The sequence below is a fragment of the Aythya marila genome (assembly GCF_965140915.1).
Source record: "Aythya marila genome assembly, chromosome: 9".
Classification (NCBI taxonomy): Eukaryota; Metazoa; Chordata; class Aves; order Anseriformes; family Anatidae; genus Aythya; species Aythya marila.
Window position 1 is genome coordinate 11,729,944 of NC_139050.1, and position 23,459 is coordinate 11,753,402.

At 43.8% G+C, this 23,459-nt stretch overlaps 2 protein-coding genes across 11 annotated transcripts in view; both read left to right on the forward strand.

Moving 5' to 3' along the window:
* Positions 1-167: 167 nt before the first annotated feature.
* Positions 168-16,873, forward strand: RNF168 (ring finger protein 168). 7 transcript variants are annotated; one of them, XM_082766998.1, is made up of 9 exons: positions 168-277; positions 5,278-5,415; positions 6,456-7,200; positions 7,776-8,119; positions 9,316-9,392; positions 11,765-11,941; positions 12,618-12,742; positions 13,037-13,124; positions 13,998-16,873. In XM_082766998.1, the coding sequence occupies exons 4-9, from the start codon at positions 7,819-7,821 to the stop codon at positions 15,057-15,059; spliced, it is 1,830 nt and encodes a 609-aa protein (XP_082623124.1). In that variant the 5' UTR covers positions 168-277; positions 5,278-5,415; positions 6,456-7,200; positions 7,776-7,818; the 3' UTR covers positions 15,060-16,873. The 7 variants fall into 7 exon arrangements, with proteins under 7 accessions (XP_082623124.1, XP_082623125.1, XP_082623127.1 ...); XM_082766999.1 differs by lacking the exon at positions 168-277 and adding an exon at positions 951-1,093; XM_082767001.1 differs by lacking the exons at positions 168-277; positions 5,278-5,415 and adding an exon at positions 6,080-6,199 and having other exon boundaries at positions 6,456-6,747; positions 7,082-7,200.
* A 2,987-nt stretch (positions 16,874-19,860) lies between these two features.
* Positions 19,861-23,459, forward strand: part of UBXN7 (UBX domain protein 7) — a 28,796-nt gene continuing 25,197 nt past the window's right edge. For 2 of the 4 annotated variants that reach the window (XM_082767016.1, XM_082767018.1), the window contains exons 1-2: positions 19,861-19,956; positions 22,856-23,003. In XM_082767016.1, coding sequence (XP_082623142.1) covers positions 19,884-19,956; positions 22,856-23,003 — 221 coding nt within the window. In that variant the 5' untranslated portion in view covers positions 19,861-19,883. Of the gene's footprint in view, positions 19,957-20,218; positions 20,477-22,855; positions 23,004-23,459 lie in introns of those variants that run through there. The other 2 variants (XM_082767017.1, XM_082767019.1) reach the window with 2 other exon arrangements.

A 23,459-nucleotide genomic window follows, 5' to 3' on the forward strand; every position in this document is an offset into this window, starting at 1 on the left:
AGATCAGTGGGTCAGGGGAAGAGGTACAGATGCGTAATTGGGTATGTAACATGTTGGGGGCATGTGTCCATGCATCTGCGAGCTATATCTGGATATACGGTCTATAAAAAGCCCCAGCGCAAACAACCTCCAGCAGGAGTCAGAGCTCCTGCCCATGTTGTTGCCTGCTTCAGGAGAGGTTCAAGCCCGCTCCAGCTTTAGTTCTTCTCTTCTTGTTCTCCTGGAAGATGGCTAAAGACAGCATATCCCTGCGCGCGCTGAGCAAGACATTGAACAGGTCATCAAAGGGTTGTGCAAGGGGACAAGGGGCAGGGGGAGAGAAGACTGTGGCTGTGGTGGTCTGTTAGCAAGACAAACCTTTACTTCCTCTGGGAATTGTCACGGGAAGTAGACAGGATGTAAATATGTGTATTGTGTGTATGGTAAGGGGGTAGTTCATGTGCAATCTTCTGCTTTGCCTTTATTTCTTGGCGAGGGAAGGGGGACAGAGCCGCAGGCTGCAGCATTTCACAAGCGCCATCCCGGCCAGCTCCAAGCTGCTGGTGCCGGCTGTTTGCTGCAGGATTCTGTAGGCTGGCACTGCGAGAAGTGTTGCCAGGGGCCTGGTGTTAATGGGAAGTTCTGGTTTGCATTTTCTGCTGTGGTCCAGCTGCAAATGGGAGGGCTGGGATGAGCTTCTGAATTTGGGAAAATGTTTCAGCATCTAGGAGGTTCAAAGATAGGAGGTTGTAGTTAACAGACAGCAAGAACAGCCCCTTCCTGCATGCTCTGAGAAAGAAAATCCCTGTAACCACAGAACTGGGACATAGGTGACGCTGAGTCACCTTCCATTTCCAAAGCCTGTACTCCCAAGAGGCTTGCAAAAAAGCTTGATGGACAGGTTCATTGGCTTCATGTAAAGTAATCCTGGCACACGCTGCCCCTGCTGGCACCCGGCCCCACGCTCCACTGCAGTGCGGCAGCACCATCGCTGCTAGATGGTGGCTGAGCAGCCAGGCGGGCAGCAAGTGGGAGCGAGTGCGACAGACACTGCTCTTTGGGAAGAAGGAAGGAGATGGAAAAGGGTCTGAAACTCTCCACAGCTAGGAGACAGGCAAGCTGGCGTCCCCTTGCAGTGTGTTGCCACATGCGTATTTCCTTGTGTTGTCTTTCCTGTCTGCTGCACAAATGGGAGCAAGCAAGAAATTCCTGCCAACTTAGGTGTCGCACATACCGCTCTGCTTTACGTGTAGTAAGCATTATCGCTGTCCTTTGAGAGTATCACTGCTGAAGTGTAGTACTTCTGTGTATGAAATTAGTGTTTCAGATATTGATTTATGAAAATACTCCAGTCAAAGACCAGTTTGCCACTGTAACAGCAGTACTGGGTCCAGTGCAGAGATGGCCAGAACCAGCACAGGGCAGCACCCACCTCTTCTCGCAGAGGCCACCCCCACAGCCCCCCCAGGCCAAACCCTTCCACCTACATGCAAAGCTTATAGACTAACACTGGCTGACAGACCTTGTAAAAAACCGCTCCTCTGCTCTAGATACTAGCATTATTTATCAACAGTTTTTATGAGGCTGATTCACACAGCAGTAACTGAAAAAAAAAAAAAAAAGATACAAGCCTAGTCTAGAGACCTCACCAGAAAGAAACAACCATGGGAACAACTCCTGAAAGACAAAGAGGAAATTAGTTGGATGGGAAATGGAATAAAAATGAGTGCTGTGAGCTGGTATCATGAAATGAGTGTAGAGGAAGAGCTGTGAAGTGTGGGGCTCTGTGTTGGCCTGGAAAACAAAAAGCTATGCAGCAGCTCTAAAGTAAGGAAAGACGTCATTCTCTGGGAGCGCCTGAGCAGTGGAAATAAGCGTAAGCATAGAACCACACTTCCAGGAAAGTGGGAGTATGAGAGTTTCTACTGCAAATCTTCTAGTTCTCTATGCTAACAGAAGAAAGACTTGAAAAGCTTTCTGGTACAGAATTGAGACATGGTTTGTTCCTACAGTAGACAGACATTAGAGGTTATTATTAAATCATTATTATATTATTATTAAAAGGAAAGCGGGAGGTTTAATCAGTTCTTCCTCAAGTTGCATTCAGACCCTTTATCAAAAGACAGAAGCACTGATTCTATCAGAATCTACAAAAAAAATGTAGATTAGTTACAGAGATCAGTCTCACTATTTTGTAACCAGCCATTTTTAGAACCAAAATTAGCACATGCTGAAATGTTTACTACAGATGCTTACAAGTACACAAGAGTAATTCACAGACAGGCAATAAACCCCATGCCCCATATCAAAATAGTGCCAGAAAGACAAAAGAGGTCAGATGTTAAAGCATCAACCTAAAGGCTGCTGAAAAACTACTACAGCACTGAAGGTACTGTTAATGCTGGGATCTTTGATAGTTTCTACTATTATTTGCATAGAAGAATGCTTGCAAGAATGAAAGCTTATTTACCCTGATGAAGTGGCATTTACGGAGCAATTCACAGGTAAATGGCTCCCCCAGGAAGCTCTCATCATCCCCAGGAGAACCTTGGAGAAAAGACTCAGCTTCCTGACAGCTGCTGTCTGAAAGCATGCTACCTTGTGTTATTCCTACAGCTCATGCTGCCAGAGCTTCAGGGCACCCTGCATTATCCTCTTACACCACTGTAAGGCCAAAAATCTCTAATGTGACATGAGAAAAGAGACTGAGAAATAAAATACCTGTTGAAGCACGAGAAGCCCTAAAAATGTAGGGTCAGGAAGAAAGCAACTTTTACAAGATCCTAAAGGAAGTCTTAGCCTCAGGAAACAACAGAAAACCATTAGAGATGGACCCTTACAAGCTGCCAGACAGATAATGAATTAAGGCCAGGGAGACTTCGGAAAATATTCTACTGCTGATGCCTTTTTATTTTCCTCCCTCATTCAGGACTACTGCAGATGCTCCAAAACAGGAGAAGGGAAGCCAGGTAGATGGAGGAGCTATTGCTGGTAAAGCAACAGCTCGACACTCATGCAAGAGTCTATGTTCTTGGCCCCTTTCTTAAGGGTATACCATATATATCTTCATATATATATATATATATATATATATATCATACATATCTTCATATATATAGATGTTATAAATGAAGTCTCAATCTGAATATTGTAATATTTATACTTATTAAAGGTATAAAAGCTATAAAAGGTATAAAAGGCAAGTAAACAGCGCTGGGTGTGCAGGGAGTCTACGCTCCACCAACACGCACACACAAACATCAAACATTCTAAATATACAGAACATGGCTTTTACATACTAAACCCGAGTATGCCTATACATACGTACAATCAGGAAAGGTAACAAACAATCCTTTAAGTTCCATGACTTAAAAGTCTCCATTTTCCATTCCTTTTCTTGATTACAAACAAGTCTCCATTTTCCATTCCTTTTGAACAATATGTCTCACTCCAAGTTGTCAAGCAACTCGGTCTTCAGGCCTTATGTATCCTGTTCTTCCCAGATCGAAGAAAAGCATATCCATCTCCTTTTCAAGGCCAATAGGGCCTGGGTCCAAAGGCACGTCCCGGGCAGCAGGGGGCGGAACAGCAAAGGCCTGTGATGGCTGTAGCAGCAGAGGGGCCCATGGCGTAGCAGTCGGATCAGTAAAGGAGCCCGCAGCTCCCTCGCTGTCTGGCAAACCACCCGTGTCTGACTGTGGCCCCACACGGCTCTGTAAGGCCTCAGAGGCTGCTCGCCAGGTGCCGAGCGATCCCACTGCCACCTTGTCATTTTTAGTTGCAGAGTCCCACACCTTGACCTCAGTTTGGTCCCATGTTTCAGGCTCATAAACTGTCTGATTGTTAATAAGGAGAATAAGCTGTAAGGTTCCCAGGACAGTCTTTGTTCCTGAGGACGTGTTCCCCACAACACACAGCTGCTGACCAGCGAGGGGCAGTTGTGTGCGCGGCTCCGCTTCTCTCCGCTCGAGCTTCTTCCCAGCCCCGGTGCCCATTTCCAGCGACTTTCTGTACGAGCTCCTCTGAGCAGTTTGCTGAGTCTGGCCGAACCCATCTTCATGAGGCAATCAGTGTGCCTGTTCCCGGCCTGGTCACCGTTCTGCCAGCCTGTTCCTTTTCATTCCTTCTTTCTCCTTCTTTATTGATGACGTAACTTCATCACATCGCACTGCCCTTTTTTATCTTGAGGGCAGGCTCCCCTCTTACACCCTTCTCCCCACAGCATTTCTTTTTAAAACAACTTTTCATTGGTCAAACAACTTTGCAAATAACAGCAATGGCAAACACCCAGAAACTTCCATGCCTTAACAGCTGGAGAACAAGAAACCCGAGGCTGCATGGAGTCTCCTGAATCACCCTTCTTTGTTCCCTCTGAACTCTTATATTCCTGATGGCCTCATCCTTAAGAGTCTAATGTTATCTCAACCACGGGGCTTTCCAACCCCTATGACCACACTCTCAAATCTCCCCCTTCTTTATTAATATCAACCATTTTCTCGAATTACCACTCCATATATAACATATATAACATATATATATATATCATACATATCTTCACATATATCTTCAACCATATGTATGTATGTTTTTTTTTTTTTTGTATTTTTTTTTAATTAAGGAAAACCACAACAGATACAAAATTATGAAAAAGCAGTGAAGAAATATCAGCTACAAAACACAGCAGTTTTCTTATTGCTGTTTCTCTAAGGTCTCCTTGTCATGCAGTTGTTCTGCAGAAAAACAGATACAAAAGGGAAAAACAGAGCAGGAAAAGCTAACAGAGAACAATAACATAATGTGGGTGGCTTGGTTTATTATTTGTGTCATTTTTAATCTGGGGAGGAATGAGAAGTTCTGTTCAATGTCAAATTAAAAGGGTTCAGAAGATCATCGCAGTACACGTAAAAGCACAAATCACCTCACAATATCTTAGAGGTGGAAAAATAAAAGAAAAAAAATTGCACCTCAACTTGCACCACTAATGTTAATGCAAATAGTTGACACATGCAACTCAACTACACACAGATCTAAATACAGGTCTTTCCTATGGCTGTATCTGTGTTTACAAGTTATAAGACTTCTGCTCCAGGGAAGGGTCAAAAAAAACAAGGCCATGTAAGAAAACTAATAACTCTAGTGGAGTATCCATCTGTAAAACAAGTAAAGGTGCCCATGCAGCTTGGAGGAACCTCAAACCTGATCTGGATCTGTTCACAGTGGAGTGAGCCACCACTTTGATGACAGAATGTGCAACACGTTGATGCCCAAGTTCTAAAAAGCCTGTTTTCCATCCCTCAGAGTAGAAACTAAGCTGCAATCCGTGGAGACTCAGTTCAAAGATCTGGACTCAAGCTTGCAGGAACTGGCACAGAAGTTTGATCTCCTGGAGAAGGAGATGAGCAGGGATACGACGCAGATATCAACACTAGAGGAAAGGTGAGTGCAAGTGAAGGATCGCTCGGTCCTGTCCTGGCGCCTACATGTGCAGATGACCCTGGGGAGCGCAGTGCAGTTATGTGCACTTAAACATGAGTTTATACAATCTGGGCATGGTCTGGTTTACCATGTATGATAGAAATGGACAATATGAGGAGAGACTGAGGTTCCTTTGGTTCAAGTAGTAGACGGTTACTTCTTCAAACGGAATATTTATATGGTTTAAAGAAAGTCATACCACTTCCAAGAGCACAGAAAGACTTTATAAGCAAGTGTCTCCACCGTAAGTAGGAAAAAAGAGCATTAATGCTATGATTCCCTTCTCCTGTTAAGTAAGACCAGGACATTCATACTTCTGGCACCTGTGCTTAGACATCAGTAGTGTGTTTGTTTGGTTTTCCTGTCCTCCGGGTGGGAATGCTGGGATCAGGCTCTGGACACACTCAGGCCTAGGCGCCTCACTCAAACATTTATCCAGAGAACTAAATCACAGAACAAAGCGTGTGCAACCGGCAGCTGAATTCCGGAGTTCAGCATAATTCTGTGGGCTCTGACTCCGGATTTATGGAGCAGCGGCCTCCGCTGTTACAGAAAGTGCCATAGGCGAATAAAACCCGAAACCTCGGGGCTGCGGGCGGGGCAGCAGCACGGCCCCTCCTGCCGCCTCAGCGCGGGCTGAGCCCGGGCCCTGCGCGCCGCGTCCCGGCTGGGCCCAGCCCGGCGGGGAGGAGCGGCAGCGGCAGCAGCCGGAGCCCCGCGGCCGTGAGGGGAGCGCGGAGGGGAGGTGAGGGCCGGGCCGGGCCGGGCCGTTTGGCGGCGGGTGGCGGCGTTGGGGCTGAGGGGAGCGCGGCCGCGGCTCCGCGGGCTTCTTCGGCGGGATTGGGCCCGTCCTCCCCGCCTTGTGCCGCCCGCCCCCGCCGCCCTGCGCGCCGCGGCCTGCTCGCCACAAGCACCCGCTGAGCGAGAGGCCCGCCCGGGCGCCGCTCCTCGCTGCGTTTGTGCTCGTTTGTCTGTGTTTTAATGAGGTGTTCCCGTGCTAGTGCCGCGCTGACCGCTCCGTTGGGGGATCCGGGACCTGCTTAGAGCCTGCGTTCGTCAGCCCAGCAGAAGCCCGAGCTGCCCGCTTCGCTTCCTCCGGCTCAGCCGCGGAGCTGCATCGCCCCAGGAGCACTCATCTGTGAGACCCTCCGTCCTGCGGCCACCTGTGTGCCCTCATTTCCCTCCTCTTGTGCTCGAAGATCTGCGTTTAGCCTACTTTGCAGCTGCTAATTTTTCTGTGCACATAACTGCTGAAATTGCTTGGTCCAGAAGAGGCTTATATGGACTTTTGAGGTGGTTTGTTACAAAGACTTGTACAACTGGGTGTTTCAATGTTAGCCAGCATCCTTTTAAAAAAATAACGGATTTGCTCTATCAGAGAAGGAAGAACAGAACCAGTAACACCTGCCTTAATATAGTTCTGCCTCATTGTCAAGTCCCTCTGTGGGTTATTTAAGATTGAACTGAAATTACAGCCTTTCTGTCAGGAAGTTCTCCTGGCTTTCTGTTGTTGGCTGTTTTTTTGTGGAGCTTGAAAGAACTTTCTTAAATTTCTGTAACTTGAAAAGTACTCTTGTCACTTTTCCTGTTTGGGTGTAGTTTTTTATTTTTATTTTCTGTTCCACAGCATTTGTGGGCCAAGTGAAAAGTCCTTTGAGGAGGGTTGGTAGCAGAAAGGTTGGATGATCCCCACCATTTTAAGTCATACAAGTCATCGTGGAAGATGCTGAAGTGTTGAATGCATTGGTTAGTTCTCTGGTTATGTTTGTGGGTCTAAAATGTGTTTTGACTTTCAAGTTCCAGCTTAAGCAAATGCATGAATGAGGAAGAACTTTCTCTCTAAGGAAAAACCTCCTCTGATGCTCAGGGAGAATGTTGTATTTCACCTTTAGAAAATACCAGGCATAAATCTATACTAGAAGCAGCTTTTGAAGGATGTGCACATACCAAAAAATTATCTGTTTTGAGGGTTGATTCAGTGACTGCAGTATCATCTGCTAAATGTGAGCATAGCTTATAACTGTTAGAGAATAAATGTTGGAAGAATTTTTACTCTTTCTCCTTTCTCCTTACTACCTCCTTGCTATCCTCTGAAGTAACTGCTACAGTACACTGGAAGCTACTGCAGTAAGCCCTGCTGTAGTGACTTCTGGTAAGACCTGTGTCTTCCTTTGTAAGTCAAGAATTTGTGATTGCGAGCAAAAGGAATGAATTAATCAGACTTCTTAAATATGCTGAGGTTTTCATAAGGTACTTATAAAACAGTGTTCTCTATTACATTTGTTAGGACAAGTAAAGTGCAAGTTTCTTTATGCTTTCAGGTACTGATGTTATATTAGTCCTGTTCCTGAGCTTCGAGTCAATATGTCGAAGAAATCGGAGGCTCCTCTTTCCTTAGCTGACTGCCTGTGTCAAATTTGCATGGAGATCTTTGTGGAGCCTGTGACACTACCGTGCAACCATACCCTCTGTAATTCTTGTTTCCAGCTGACAGTTGAAAATGCCAGTCTTTGTTGCCCTTTTTGTCGGCGTAGAGTCTCTTCCTGGGCACGATACAATGCCCGTAGAAACACTCTTATCAACTGGGAGTTCTGGGAAAAGATTCAGAAGAATTATCCAAAGGAATGCGAGCGTAGAATTAACGGACAGGATTTGGAAGAGGAAAGTAAGTAAAATGTGACTTGTCTTGGGTTGTCTTTGCTTTTACCAAAGTAATTAGTGGACTTGGGCTGTTGTGACAGAAGAAACTGTCCACAGACATGCTGTGTTATTGCTAGAAGCTGTGGTGTCAGAGGTGTTCCATGAAAAGGACTTGCAAGGCAAAGAAGTTGTATTGGCTCATCATTTAAGTAGGTAGTTGCTCGTGCTTTTTGCACTAAGTGTTGCAGTGTGGTTCCCTGTCCTTACAAAGACAGCTTTTTGTTACTGACTCAACTTCAGCTGTAAAATCTGTTTTTGTGTTTATCACTGTCAGGTAAGTGAAGTGGTTAATTTTTTTTTCCAACTTGCAGGTGTTCTTGATAAGTTTGATTAGAAATTCCAGAGCTTCAGTCTATCCAGGAGTCAGAGCCTAAAACTGTGATGTTGTACAAAAGGAAGGAAAATCTCACTAATTCTTAGAAGAAGGGTTTGGGGGTTTATTATGTTGTAAGCTCTCTTAAAATTTGATCTCTTCTGACAGTTAATTATTGGGGGAGGCTAATTTGGGAGAGGCAACGCTTCTTTTCCTGCACGTCTCCTTATCCTTGCCAGCATGGTCAGGAACAGCACTGACTTTGATTGTTTTACGCACATCAGAGAATGATAGATGTAGTAACCTTAGAATTACTCAGGAAAAGAACAAAACACATGAGCAGATTGTTCTTATTATATTTTAGGTCTGTTACGTTAAATTGACGTAGAATTAATATTCTGAAGGGCTGATTTGACCTCTTGTGAGATTGCACCCAGTTAGAATACTAAATAAAACATAACATCCTTAGCAGAAAACAAAGTACATCTATATTTCAGTGAATAGCATTTTGACCTCCTTTGGTAGGATGGCTCTAAGACACGTTGTTTTACTTTTTCCACTTACAATGAAATAATTAATTGCAAAAAGCAAGATGTAAGTTATGATCAGCATATATATTTGCTCAGCATACAGTGCTTGGAAAATACTGACTGTTCTTGCTGCTTTGTTATGCAGCAATAACCTCGTTATTATTACTATCTTTATACCTTGTTCATAAAGCTTAACTTAAGTCATTCCTGCGACAGGGCATGGAAGTGATTTTTTTTTTGTTTAAAAAAAAAAAATTGTTTTTGACTGTCATGGTCTTGCTTTGTTACTTACTCTCCTCATCCTCCCTTCTGAATTAGTCTGCGTCCCTCATCCACAACACCAGCTGAGTAAACCTGGGGAACTGAGACAGGAATATGAAGCAGAGGTTAGCAAGGTAAGTCTAAAAATATATATTTAAAAACCGTAATGCTTTGCATGTGGTTATTTTAATTGTTCCCACAAACAGTTGAAATGTTATTTATCAGACAAAGAAGATACTTAAAAGGGGATTGCTGTTGCAAGAACACATGGGTCGTTTGCAAAGCGTGAACTAAATTTTTATCCTTTACTGAAGAGACTCTAAGAAGGCCACATAGTCACAAGGCTATATATAAGGCTTTGTAACCTCTACATATAAGAAATTGTGAATAATGCAAAGAACTTGATATCAGGGCTGAGCATGCAGAGATACGAAACAAACAGAAGCAAACCTCAAAGGGATTCTACATCTGGTTGCAATGCTGAATTGTGCTGCCACTGGTGTGTCATTCGGGTGGTATACATACCACGTGGAAGGAAGAGAGGAAGGATGGAGTGCGTGCACTTTGGCAAGAGCAAACGGCTGTTGCCAGCAGTGGAAGGTGGCAGTCTGCAGTTCAGACACACAGTTGGCACAAGCTGAAAGAGCAGACACTGTTTGTTCAGCTATTTATGCTGGCTAATGGCTGCGTTTTCTAGTGGCAGCTTCAGCCTATGCCACCTTCAAGTATTAATCGAACTGCCAAACTGCAGCCTTAGTGTCCGTCACTCTAAGTCAAGGCTGAGGGGCAGATCTTTTTTTTTATTTTTTATTTTTATCCAAAGGCTCAGGGACTTGAAACTTCTATTTTGTTGATGTTCCTCTTAGGCATGCTCTGCAGGAAGTACAGCTAGATAGCTGGGATGATTTCATTTGAATTGAGCCTGCCTTTTTGCTTTAAATAAAAATCTACAGAAGGCTGTACTGGGTGAGGCCACAGCCTCTGCAGTTCTGTGTTTTTTCTCCAACAGTAGCTGCAAATGGTTGCCTAGGGAAGACTGTGAGAGTGGGATAAATATATGTGATGCTTGCATCGAGCGCCTTGCCAGCCTCCTGCAGTAAAGAGGACAGGCTTCCTTGTGTTGGACATAAGCCCACGTTTCCCAAGTCTTCTTGTGCCAGTTAGCTCTCTTGCCTACCTCAGCATCTCAGGTGACCCAGCAGCATATGCTGTCTTGTCCCTTCCAGGAGGTGTGCTTCACAAGCTAGGAAATGCATGGAGGTACAAGCACAGCAGAACACCCAGGCAGCTCTCCTTATGTTTCCCAAAACTGCACAGAGGAGTTCTTCTGGGATTAGTATTGCCCTTTCACTATCTGCATCCCTACTCACACATACTGAAATGGCTTTTGCAGGTCCTGAGGTGCACATAAAGGATTTGGGACTAGCAGATATAAAAATTTGAAACTGTTTTGGCTTTGGTCTTGTACTTGCCTTCTTGATTTCACTCCCTGAGTAAAACAGACTATGATTAAATGAGCTTCAGTAATGAATACACAGCATTCTCTTTCTTAATTGTTCATTCCCTGTGTTGTGTTCATTTGAAAAAAATGGAAAATATTTTTAAGAGATCCTAACGTTGTTTGTTCAAGGATCCTTCTTTATACAATTCAGACATAGTAATAAGAATGACAACCGGAAATAGTATCAGAATATTCTTTTCTCTTTAGTTGATAGAAGTTCCCTTCTCTGTTGATAGTATCAACAGAAAATGGAGATGGTGCCCAGGAGCAGTGAAATACATAAGGGTGTCTGGTACCATTCATAATCTATAAATGCATAATTTAAACAAACTTAATGTAGCTCATGTTGTATCACAGCTTGATGCTTTTCTCTGAAGAAAAATTCCAAATTTCATTACACAGCTCAAGAAAGTTGTATTCATTCTTTAAGTACTCTGATGTCCTTGTGGAGTTGCTGGTAACTGATTTACTCTGAGTGGGTGTCTGCTGTGAGAAAAGGAGGCAGACTTGGAATTCTTGGTCTGTTGCTTTGGCTTGTGGATGTTCCAGGAGAGAAGAGAGGAGAAGGGCACGGAAAAGATGTGTTGTCTTTCAGGCATCTGCACTCATGGAATTAAGATGATATGAGCGTGATGGGTAGGCACTGTGGTCTAGCTGGCACTCAGCCTTAGAAAGAATCTTAGCACATGTATTTGTAGAGGTTAATCTTGTTACTAACATTTTAAAAAGGCAAGCAAATGAATTTAACCTTTCATGTTTGCAATATTAACAGTGTAATCTTACAGAAACCAAAAGGTAGGTTGCTGGTATCAAACTGAAGACCCTGCACGCAGTATCTATTTGATTCTTACATTTTTGGAGAGTTCTGCAGTTAAATACGGTCTTTGAAGTGTGCGGTGTCTTTGCGAGGAGTGGATCGTCCCCACTGAAGGAGTCTCAGTTGAGGTTTTGATGTAAAGTGTGGTCTGGCAATAGTAACCAGATGCCTAAAAAAAACTTTTTCAGGTGGAGGCAGAAAGGCGAGCACATGAACAAGAGGAAAACAAGGCGAGTGAGGAATACATTCAAAAGCTGCTAGCAGAAGAAGAGGAGGAACGCAGACTGGCAGAAGAAAGACGGAGGGAGATGGAGGAACAGCTTAAACAAGACGAAGAATTGGCATGGGAGCTGAGCAACAGCCTGGTGAGTTAACATGAAGGGGACATTTGCTGGTGTTCATTTAATGAAAGCAGCTTAGGTTTTTCAGAGCAAAAGTTAAACTTCGGAATAACTGACATTTATCTGAATTGTAGTTGGAAGCTGTTGTCAGCCATCGGTATGTTAGATCTTTGACTGTTAACTCTTGAAGAACCAATGGGAGGGATAAATACCCCAAGCATTCCTAACTGTGTAATAGGAACCTGACATGGGTGCAGGAAGTTCTTGCTGTGAAATGTTTTAAAACATTGTTTTTCTTCTGACTACTTCCTTTCCCCTGTGAATTAAAAAACACTATTTTGGAAGAAATTGAGGTCTATGTCCTCCTGCACTGGAAAAAGGAACATGATGATGTTTGAGAAAATACAACTTGTTTTTTTTGGAGGGGTGGAGGGAACTTTTGTTTGTGGTCTTTGTTGGCTGCTTTTTTGCTATCTGCTAATAGTCCTAATAATGTCATTTGAGAACCAAAACCTCTTGTCCCGTACTGCCAGATACAGGAAAGCATACAGAACATTCATATGTTTCATATTCCATAACTACCTTTTACTCACAGTTCTGGAATTCCTTGGATAAAAGTAACTAATCTTGTAACAGAAGGATAGTAGTTCAGTTTCTGTTGTTTTGTTTTACATAATGCTATTTTTCCTTGTCATTGAAGAATGACAGTTCCAGAGAACGTATACTCAGCAGTCCTTCACCAGGAGACGGCCTCTCATGTGCGTCATTCACAGCTAATTTGTGCAAGACGAAGAACAAACCAAGCAACTCTGGAGACATTCAGAAGTAAGAAAGCCAAGTTTGTTTAATGATTAGTGATCTGTTTCTTGATATAATGTCTTTCTGTTCCATGTGCTTCCTTGGAATCTTGCAGCCTGGCTTCCCATGATAATTTGGATAAATGTACGCTACTGAATGTTAAAATATCTTATAGGATAATACGGAGGAGAAGGGAAGCCCTCACCCTTCTTTTGTTTTTCATTATCAGAATGAACCTGAGCTGATGATTAATGCAAAGCACTGGCAATTCAAGGAGGAAAAAAAAAAAGTTTTAAAAGGTATACTTTGCTCTCCTTTAAGGTATCTGTCTCCAAAGCATCATCGTACATCGGGATCAGCTTCGTTCTCCAGAACAACAGAAGGATGCAGGAGTGACTCTGGCTCCATGGTAACTAGAATTATTTTTTTTAAATCTCAATGTTAGTAATTACAGATTATTCTATGCCTTGTATATAGTAATGCCCGTCAGCACTGTGCAATTCAGCTCTCCCATTTCAAACTGCCTTCAGCATTCGTGATTCCCAGAAGTGGAAAGGGAAGAAACCAGGCTCGATAGTCAGCAGACACACACCTACAGCTTATTTGGTAGTTCCCCTGCGTATCTATGCAAAGACTCCAGTTAACTAAATTTAAGTACTGAGAAGAACTTTGAAGTCAAAGTCTCTTTGTATCTTGTGTGTTATCTGTCTGCTCCAGGATACCTGCGTCTACTCAATTCACAGATTATCACTTGTCCACGGACAGTTTTAATTACCTTGAGTTTTTCCTCTAATTCTGCAGCTTTTTTGATGATTTCAATAAGGCATACTTCTGGTTTCAGAAGGAGTAAATGCTGTTTACACTAAGATCCTCAATGAGCTCTGGGCTGCAAGTGATGGTGTATAAAATTGATGATCATTCTGGAGCTCATTTGGGGAGGTTGCACTCTGATTTTCATTAATTCGTGTCTGTCTGTCTCTTTGTATCTCTCCTACTAGACTGCTAAAGAAGATGAGCAGCCTAATATCTTGAACAGCTGATTTGAGACATTGATAGCAGAGGAATGGTGCAGTTGTTTCCAGTCGTTTAGCCAGGCTGCAATAGATTGTTCTAAATACTTTCAGTATTATTGAACAATTCTATTCTTTTTAAAGAAGAATCCAAGTTAATATCCCTGAGTAGTTATGAGCAGTGTGGCTACGATAAATGAGATTTGCATTTTATTCATAACCATTGACTTTTAATAAATTTATTTAATTAGGGATGTCTCTCTTTCCTTCAGGAGGCCAGTAACGATGCAGGCAGCAGTACTGTGCAGCAAGATGAGCAAGAGGAAATGCCAACGTTGTCTCCACAGCTGTCGGGTGTGACCAGGTCTTCCACTGCTCAGGATTCATTTTTGGAGTCATGCATGAACTACTTAAGTGCCTCAACTTCAGAGGAGACCACCACCAAGCAGAAAAAATCACCTGGACCAAATTGTCTGTCAGATGAAGTTCCGGATACGCTTCGTGGAATTGCAGAAGGGGAAGGGGCTAGAACAGTTCTTCCTAGAGCTAAAGGAGAAGACAGAGTAGAGTTGGACAGTGGCAGTTTAACACATGTAGAACGCATAAGCCTTGAAAACTGTGCTGAAACTAGTGCTCGTATTCAGTCAGCAACAACTTCTATGATGTCTGACAGCAAAAGTGGGATACGTGATCTCACGAAGGTGGCTGGAAACCCAGATGAAAAGATACCAGAGAGCTTGCAGAACACTATGGAGACTCCAAAAAGAAAGTCTCCAGAACCACTGGCTGAAGCAGTGGTTGACTTGGGTGTGCTTGGTAAGAGGAGAAGAACTTTCCCAGAAGCTTCAGGGGACCAAGGGGAGCAGATACTTGACTTTGACTTGCAAATGCAGAAAGCCTTTGAGCAGGAGCTCTACGAAAGGCGTCTGCAAGAGGAGCAGGATAGGCTTCTGGCTCTGCAGCTGCAAAGACAGTTCAATAAGGAGGAAAGGTCACTCAATCGACAAAAAGGCTCTCCCGATGGGTACCTTCTTCGCACCACAACACCTCAGTCTGCGAAAGACTCTTCTGCTAGAAAGGGAAGTTGTAAGAAGGGAAAGGACATGAAGCTAACAAAAAAACAGACTGAAACAAATCACCGCAAGGTCCGGAAAGGTTCATGCGATGAAAACTGGCAGTCTCCTACCAGAGTCCGAATGAAGTCACCTGGCCTCAAGGGCGGAAACGTTTTGAATTGTGTTGTGAATACCAGTGACTCAAATGATATTTGTTCCTTGCCTAAAAAAGAGCAAAAGACAATCCTTCAAATGTTTAAAAGCCCTGTTGCAGAGTAGAGCAACAGAACCACAGACACATGGTGGGAAATGATCAGAATTAAAACTATGGTAATGCTTCCCCCTGTGTTAGGCAGAGCTCCCTCTAAACAGTTGAAAAGGCGATGGTTTTGGCGGGATCACTTCAGGCTACAGGAGCAACCAAAACTGTCTGCTTATTAAAACTTGCTGTGAATGTTTCTGAGAAGTTTTAAGAAGTCATGTTCCTAGACCTTAAAAATTTTAATTGGCCTCTTCTTGACTATGGCTTATTTTCTACGACTTGCATTTGCAAGTTTGTTTGTTTGTTATAATTTTGAGTGTAAATACTCTTTAGTGTTTAAAATCTAAAAACTGTTGGTCTTATGTTAGAATAGGAATTTGGAGTCTTCTAAGAGAAGGATGCTCGTCTCCCAGAGTAAGCAAATGAAAAGGCGAGTCTGTATCTCCAGTTGTCTGCTGACTGAGATCGAGGCTTCACTTGGCACAGCCGCTGCTCTGTTAAACTGAAGCATGTTGCTGGAATTTGGTGTTTGCTGAATTGTGCTGTTTGCCTGGCAGTTACCAAGAGTATAGCCAGCCAGCCAGTCTTGCAAACATGCTCTTTCCCCCCCCCTCAACTTGCTGTGTAGTAGCCTCTTTCTTACTCAGAGGGGAAAAAACGGATTGTTCCCCCACAGCCAGAGGCAAGGATCTCTTAGAGATGCTGGTAATCTAACTGGTTGTGGGCTTGTATGTATTCTGTTCATTTTTACCTCTTAATTTTGTTTTCTTAGTGTTAGTGTTTTGTAACTTTATTCTTATGCAATGCTGCCTACGTTTACTGCTATTTAACTTTCATATGCAAACTGTTGAGTCTGATTAAAAGCATATAACACACAAAAATTGTTAGTCCAGGAGACAGTTAACAATGGAGAAAGCAAAACCAAAAGGGGAAAAGCAAATGGAAACTGGAGTTGTCAGTAATGACTTAACAACCCTAAAGATTCATTTCACTTCCAGCTGGAGTTCAACTACCCTGCCTGACTGTGACTGTTGTGGCATGGTTGTTTTCTTTGTTTGTTTTTTGAGGGACTACCAAATACTGTTTTCCAGTTTGGTTTTAAAAGTAACATCACTGAAAGGAGTTACAACCCAGATGTGTGGGGAAGGTGACAGCTGTGGGAAGTTGAGGCCTCTGGAGAAGCTGAGTGGCTGCTAGTCAGCAGAGGAAGTGTTCCTGTTATATTGTTTTCTGTACTGCCATTGTGAAGCCATCTCTTGGCCTTTCTTTCCATGATATATTTCTCAAGTATATGTTTTTGAATGAGAGAAAAACACCAACCTATGCTGCTGAAATATGTGTGCTAATAACTGAAGGTAGCAAGTGCTTCAAATGCGTACTTTTTTTTTTGGAACCTCATGGATGATCTATGAACTTTCAACTCGGCTCTGAGATGCTTGTAACAAATGTTTCAAAGCAGTAACTTCTGGTGTTTTTTAAGTTAACAAAAAAAATATTGAAAACATAAACAGAACACTGACCCAAAAATGTGATTTTTTTTTTTTTCTCTGCTTGCATGTCTCTAATATTGGTGGGTTTCTCCTAAATAAATGGCTTCTTCAAAGATGCTTCTTGAGAAAGCTGCAGCAGGCAACCTGCTGCACATAATTCATTATTTTCTAATGCTGCTCCATCAATATAGATCTGTTTCTGTATCATTGTTACTTCTGTTCTGTTTGTTTGTGTCTTACCTAGGCTGTCAAATATATTTGTTAATTGATTACAGTGTTCTTGAAGGCAGAAGTATTGACTGTTTTGGGGCTAATGACACTTGGCTTTTCCTGTCATAAGCATGTAATAAGTAAAGCCTATATTTTCAGAATAGCTGAAGAGAAAGTTTTGTTCTTAAGTCTCTGTTCAGCCTCATAGTCATTTTATCAAGTCTTATGTTTGTTCTTAACTTGCTCAGAAGACAGTCCCTGCTCTGGCATGGAGCACCTCCTTCCAAGAGCACAGATCCTGCCGACTGCAGACCTTTCTGAAGTAAGTCTGAGCCAGGGCACCACATGCTCCTCTGATTTTATTTTTCAAGTTGTGGTGCTTAGAATTTTGGAGCTGGTTGGAACAGATTTTGAGTGGTAGAAGGCAATTCCCAGCCTCCTACAGGTGCTGGCACCTGCTACCGAAACCCTCTAATTTATGCCTGGTACAACTGTCTGCAGTTTGAGGTGCTTTGGTCCTGATTGTACTTCTGTACCCCTCAAACAGTTTGAATGTTTGCCTTGTTCTTCTTAATCACTGCCTTCACTGTCTAGCACTGAAGGGGTCTGAACCTGAAGTATTTTGAGCTGCAAGCCATTTGTATCATAAGAATTAATCTTACATGTCTTACAGCTTCTGGCCCTAGTTAATTACCATATTTTCCTCAGATAAACCACCATTATATCGCAGTGCTGACGTGGAAGATACATTTACAGCCAAGTCCTGATGTTTGATAGCTTCTTAGTGGGGGAAAAAAAAAATAAAAATGTGTGATTGTACAGATGAATATCTAGATAAAAACTCAAGAGCTCAAAGGAAGGGAGTTGGGAGTAAGATACGTATCCCCTGGCAGCCTTGATCTTTATCAGGTTTCAGCTTATTTAGTGGTCTCATTGTTTTGGGGCTAGTTCCATCCCTGTAACAAGACAGCAAATATATATTTGTGTATTTGTATATTATATGTGGCAAAGCCACAAGATGGGCGTTGTGTTTAAAAAAACAGCTGAATTGGGTAGCATTGTGCAGTCTAGCTGAGTACGTTCAAACAACCAAGAACACAAGTCCCACTCAGCTGTGGTGCCTGGGGCTCTCTGTCATCCAGTTCAAGATGTTAAAGGGTGACAGTAGAAAGGGTAGGGGAGAAGGAAGGCTTTCCTCCAGCACACATGCATCAGGGGTAGCTCAGCACATCCAGAACATGGTGTTGCCACAGTTAACACCAGTTCCATTCCCTTTTCCTCCAAAGTTGTTCATGGATTCTTTCTCTTCCCTCTTAACCTGGCAGTTAGGTGTCTTGTATCTAAGGTTTATGACATGCACTAAACTAATCACAGTTAGAAGTTGAATAAGAACTGGGGCCTTTTTTGCATCTTACAGACTTACTTCCTTGCCATCAATAGCAAATCCTACAGCTATGATTCCACCGCAAATAAATGTAAAAATCACAAAAAGAAGCCATTTCAAAGGCCTAAATGGTACAGATGTATATTCTAGGGTAGACGTACACTTGCTGGAGGGGTGGTGCAAAAGGATTTGTGGGTTTTGTGTATTTTTTCTTGCCTGATGGATTTTGTCCTCTCAAAGTAACAATGACCTCTTACATAAGAGCCATTACTTTTGAAGCTTACTGGGTCAGTCTTTTAACTTTACATACCCTGAAGCTGTACATTTATTTCTTAGTTCTGTAATTATACTTTCTCAGCTGTATAGAATTCACTTCAGCTTTGGCTCGGACTAGGTAAAATAATAATAATAATAATACATTTTTTATAAACGTGTCACAAGCATAGAACAGGTTAAAAGCTGTTGCAGGATGGGGAAAATAAACAAGACTAAGAAGTCAATCATTAGCTAAACACCTAATTGAACTGCAAAACACATAAAAGTTATAACCTATACCAGAAGGCCAGTCCAACAGCCTTCTCAGATCCCCCAGATGATCATACTCACAGCATGCATGGCACAATAGTCCTCAGGAGGCTCCTCTTTAGCTTCTTCTATATTTTTCTTGTTAGAAGGTAGAATTTAGTCACTACTGAGGGGAAAAATCTTTGGTTTGGGTTGGTTAATGATTCCTTTGCTTCTGAGTGTTAGTTACCCAAATACTGTGAGATTATGCAACTTATTTTAATTCTTTGTCTACAGTTGCCAAGTGCAGACATAACTACAGGCAGAATTCATAAGCTAAGAGCACTGAACCATGAGCAGAAGCTGTTCTTGTTGGTAGGGTAATATTTCTCAATCTGCGGTAGCCTTGCTTCCACTGCTTGTGCAGCATCCACGGCTTGGATTTACATGTAGGTGGTTTCTTGTGAGGGTAACAGCTGGAATATTGCTACATACAGCACAGGGAGCTGAAAGAGACGACCAAGTGAGCAGCTGGAGTTGGTGACTGATGGCTGCTTAATGGCGTTTGTAAAGCAGGAGCCCACACTTGTGTTTGCATTCAGGGTGGCTGCTACCTATTAATAAGGTGCTCCTCTGCAAAATTCCAGCCTGCTGAGGGCATTAGCAGTAAATGAGACACGCTGTGCCCTGCTGGAAACCGGCTGAAAAGAGGGAAATGTGTTTTCTACGCTTGCAGTTCCTGCAAGTAGCGCAAGGAAGTGCTGGGAGCGCCTGGTGTTGAGGCCGCTGCTTCCGAATTTGGAACAAAAGCATCTTAATACGAAAGGCACTCCGTTGTGGATTTGGAAAGCAAAAGCCTCTTGTCAGAATTTCTAACCAAAAACGCCTTTTCAAAACGCCTTTTCCTTTCGCACTGACGAACACCACAGCCACCGAAGCGGCCACCTTGGGTCCTGCAGCAGGCGAGCCACAACCCCCCAGCTCCGTGAGCGCCGCGGTTACCATTAACCCCCCCCCCTTAACGCCAAACTAAATCCCTTTTTCCTTTCCCACCCCCCAAAAAAAACTCCTGTCAGGGATCCCCCTGTCAGGCCGAGGCGGCGCGAGCCGCGTTGCCACGGCAACTCCCGCCCGCCCCGCCCCTCCCGCGGCGGCCCGGCAGAGGAAGGGCGCGGGCGGGCCCCGCGCATGCGCGGTGCGGGGGGGGGGGGGGGCCGGCGGCGTGCGTGTTGTTGTGCGGCGGCGGCGGCAAGATGGCGGCGCCCGGGGGCTCCGCGGCCTCCGCGGCGCTCCGGGGGCTGATCCAGCAGTTCACCGCCATCACGGGTGAGGCGCGGGGACGGCCGGGCCCGGCTCCGGCCGCCGTCGTTTCGTGCTTCACAAAACGGATCTGCCGCCCGCCTGCGAGGCCGGGCTCCTGGGCGGCCGAGGGCAGCTCCCGCTGGGCCCCGCGGGGCGGAGCGGGGCCGCGGCCGCGCTCCCGGGGCTGTGGGGAGGGCCCCGCAGAGAGGAGGGTGGTGGGGGGGCTGCCAGAGGGGTGCCCCCCCTTCTGCTCCCTTTCCTTCCCCCGGGGTCCCTCTGGGTTTTGCTGGGCCGGGAGCCGGCGGTGGGCTCGCAGCTGGAGGGCACAGGGGGCCGGGCTCAGCCCTCGTTCGCCTTTTGGGGCAAAAAAGCAGCAAAACAGCAGCAAAACAGCTCTTAAGGGGTGGCGGCTGGCTGAGAACCCGGTTACGTGAGCTGCTTCAAGAGCGCTCCGTGGATGCAGCCCACCTCATCCCCCTGCTCATGGCACCACAGGGCTGGGCCCGAAGGAGTGCTTCATCAGATACCTTTGGCTCTTCAGCCGGTACGAGCGCGGCTGCTCGCGATTCACCTGCTCCAAGCAGTTTGTTTTCAGGTTGTGGCTGTGTTTACTCAGTGTGTGTGTGTGCTTGGGCCTTGAACAGGGCTAGTACAGCGCGCTGACAGGCTGCGGGTCACTCGGTTAGCCTTGCTGAAACCACCAAGAATTAATCTCAAATAAAAAAGAAAAGCTACAGTCAGTCTGTTTCCATTACAGGATGTCTGGTGTTTCCTTTTTCAGTAGTGCCTGAGACAGTTGTTCAAGAAGTAACCAGAACAGGCTGGTTTGCCCAACAGCTTTTTCTGCTTACGGGTTGTGCTAAACATAAGAGCTCCCCCTTTTATGCTTTCAAAAGGGAAAATGAGAACCTGCTGCACTTCACCCATCCGCTCTTAAAGGAGGATTTTGAAGTTTTTTTATTCCTTTTAACAGAATTCAAGGTTCTATCAAAAGTCTGTTCTTGTGGAGCTTGTTTTGCCAACGCTGGTGTGAAGTGACAGGTGCTCGGTAGCACACACCCTTGGTGGTTTGTCTTATCAGCTCTCCAATTTGACTTGTACAAAATTACCAATGTTTGCATGGAAAAGGCTAAATGAATTCCATATGGCAATCTGATTGTAGTGTACCTTGTCTTGAATATATTTTTTGTTCCCAGATGGCAGGATTGTGTTTCTTTGGTGCTGTCACCCAGAAAATTACTAAGTGCTAATGTAGTTCCTGTAAATCTTCACTAATGGAATGATGGGATCTCTTTGAAGTTTGTTTTGAGTCTTAACAAATATTTAGTATTTTCTGCGTGCCGTCACAAGCACTGAAAATATTCATGTGGCGGTGGTTTCCTCAGGAGTGAGGAAGACTCGATATCTTTAAGTAGTGTAGGATTGGATGTAGTTGTTCTTCTAGTTCTTCTAAACAAATGACTTAACGTGACTGTGCAGTAAGGTTGGAGGGTGGTGAGTATAATCCAGGCTATCCAGGTGGTGTTTGGTTGGTACAACTGGCAATGAAATGGGCTCCTGAAAATACCAAAGAGCAGTTAGTGGGAAAATGTGAGCTTGATGCTTTTATGTTTGATTTGAGACGTTACTAGTTTTTTCTTTTGCGTTTTTTTCATCTTGATTAATGTCTTTAAGTACAGCTAAGTGTCATCTGATTACACTTGTTGGGGCAGGTTGTTTTGGTCTTGTTTTTTGTTTGTTTTTGTTTTTGAGAAAGCCATTCCCTTGGTCTGCCTGGCTTTCTTTGTGGTTTAACGAAATGGTGCAGCTCTTTGAAACCATGGAGATAAATCAATTCTAGAAGTGTATTTTCTCTTACTTATCAGCCTGTTTAATCTAGAACTCTCTGAAAAATCTCAGGCATCTGATGAAAAAAATAATTGTGTTTCTCTCATGTTAGCTGTTACTCTGATGCTGGGAAAACGGTGTTTGCTTCAGCTCAGTGACTTGTAGTGAACTTGCTAAGAATTATTACAGATCCAAAAGCTACTCCCAAACTGGTTCAGCTGCATTTTGCTACTCTTCCTCTGTACCAGTTTTTCTGTATGAAAATAAACTCTTTGGCAGCCTGCTACTTCTAGGGTGATGCTGTAGCAAGTAGGCTCTTAGAAGGTTGGGTACAGGAGAGATTCCCTTGATGAGGGTGCTTTTGTTTGACAGTGATTTTGAGTAAGCTTTGGGGGGCAGAGGCTGACCCTCTGAGCAAAGAGCTACCCGTGGTGCTGATAAGCAGTATTTCATCCTGAGCAACAAGAAAAAGAGCAGATTTAGTTGGGCCCATTTTAATAAACGTTAGTCATGACACAAATCACTGCATGTGCAAGTACTGCTTTCTCCTTGTTTACTATTTTTTTCCTCTTATGTGAACTGAGCTTCTGCTCATTGCTTTTACATTTTAGAGCACTCAGAAAAACAGGGGATCTGTTCTTTAAGTACCTGTTGTAGATGGGTAAATAACTTTAGCACCGTATTTAGTATTCACCCCGTAAGAATGTTGTCAGGTTTTCTTTCCTTTTTTTTTTTTTTTTTTTTTTTGTATCCCACAACAGAACTCAAGATGGGTACACCTATTAACGTTTGGAAAACTGTACCAGGAAAGTATCTGGAAAAAACAAAGACTGTGCTAAACCTCTTTGTATGGCTTCCACTACATTTTCTACTTATGGAAGGCAGAAGCCTGGCTGTCCTCTATCTGGGCACTCCGTTCCCCCTTGAGATATGTCTTAGTCTCAATTTACAGTTGTGCCTTAGGGATAAATGGCAACTGGTGAGCGGCTCTGATGGTTAATGCTGTGAGAGAGAAAGCGTGCTGGTTAGCTGTGCCCAGTGCTGCCGATCAACACGCTTTCTGAAGAATGCTTTAATTTCTCCTTTGGTGTTACAGGTGCCAGCGAAAGCGTGGGAAAACACATGCTGGAAGCATGCAACAACAACCTGGAGATGGCTGTCACCATGTTTCTGGATGGTGGAGGCATAGCAGAGGAGCCAAGCACCAGTTCTGCAGGGGTGTCTTCTGTTCGACCGCACACCGAGTATGTACTTGAACGTATCTGTGTATAAGTGAATTGTCTGTCTAAGGAATTCAACAGTGGAAGGCAGAACAAATAAAATGATTGTTCCTTCTCCTAACCTGCTGTCACTTCACTGTAATAACGTGCTTCTTTTATGATCTTGTTCAATTGATTGCCCTGATATTTCTCTTAATAAATAAGCTGTTCTTATTACATAAGCTGGTCTCTCTTGCGTGTACTTCAGAAGTTTTCTGTAAGTTATGCACACTGATTTTACAGATAGAGCTTGAAACATTAAAGTGGGGATCCAATGGAAAGAGATTTTTATTTTTAAATTGCTACAGCACTCTGGCTTTGCTGGGAGAATTCCATTGTTTTGGTTCTTATAAAACATAGTGACTTCAGTCCTGCTTGTAAGCAGTTTCTTGCGTTCTCTTAGGAGTAGCTAGATTTGGCACTGGAATGGCTAGATTGTGT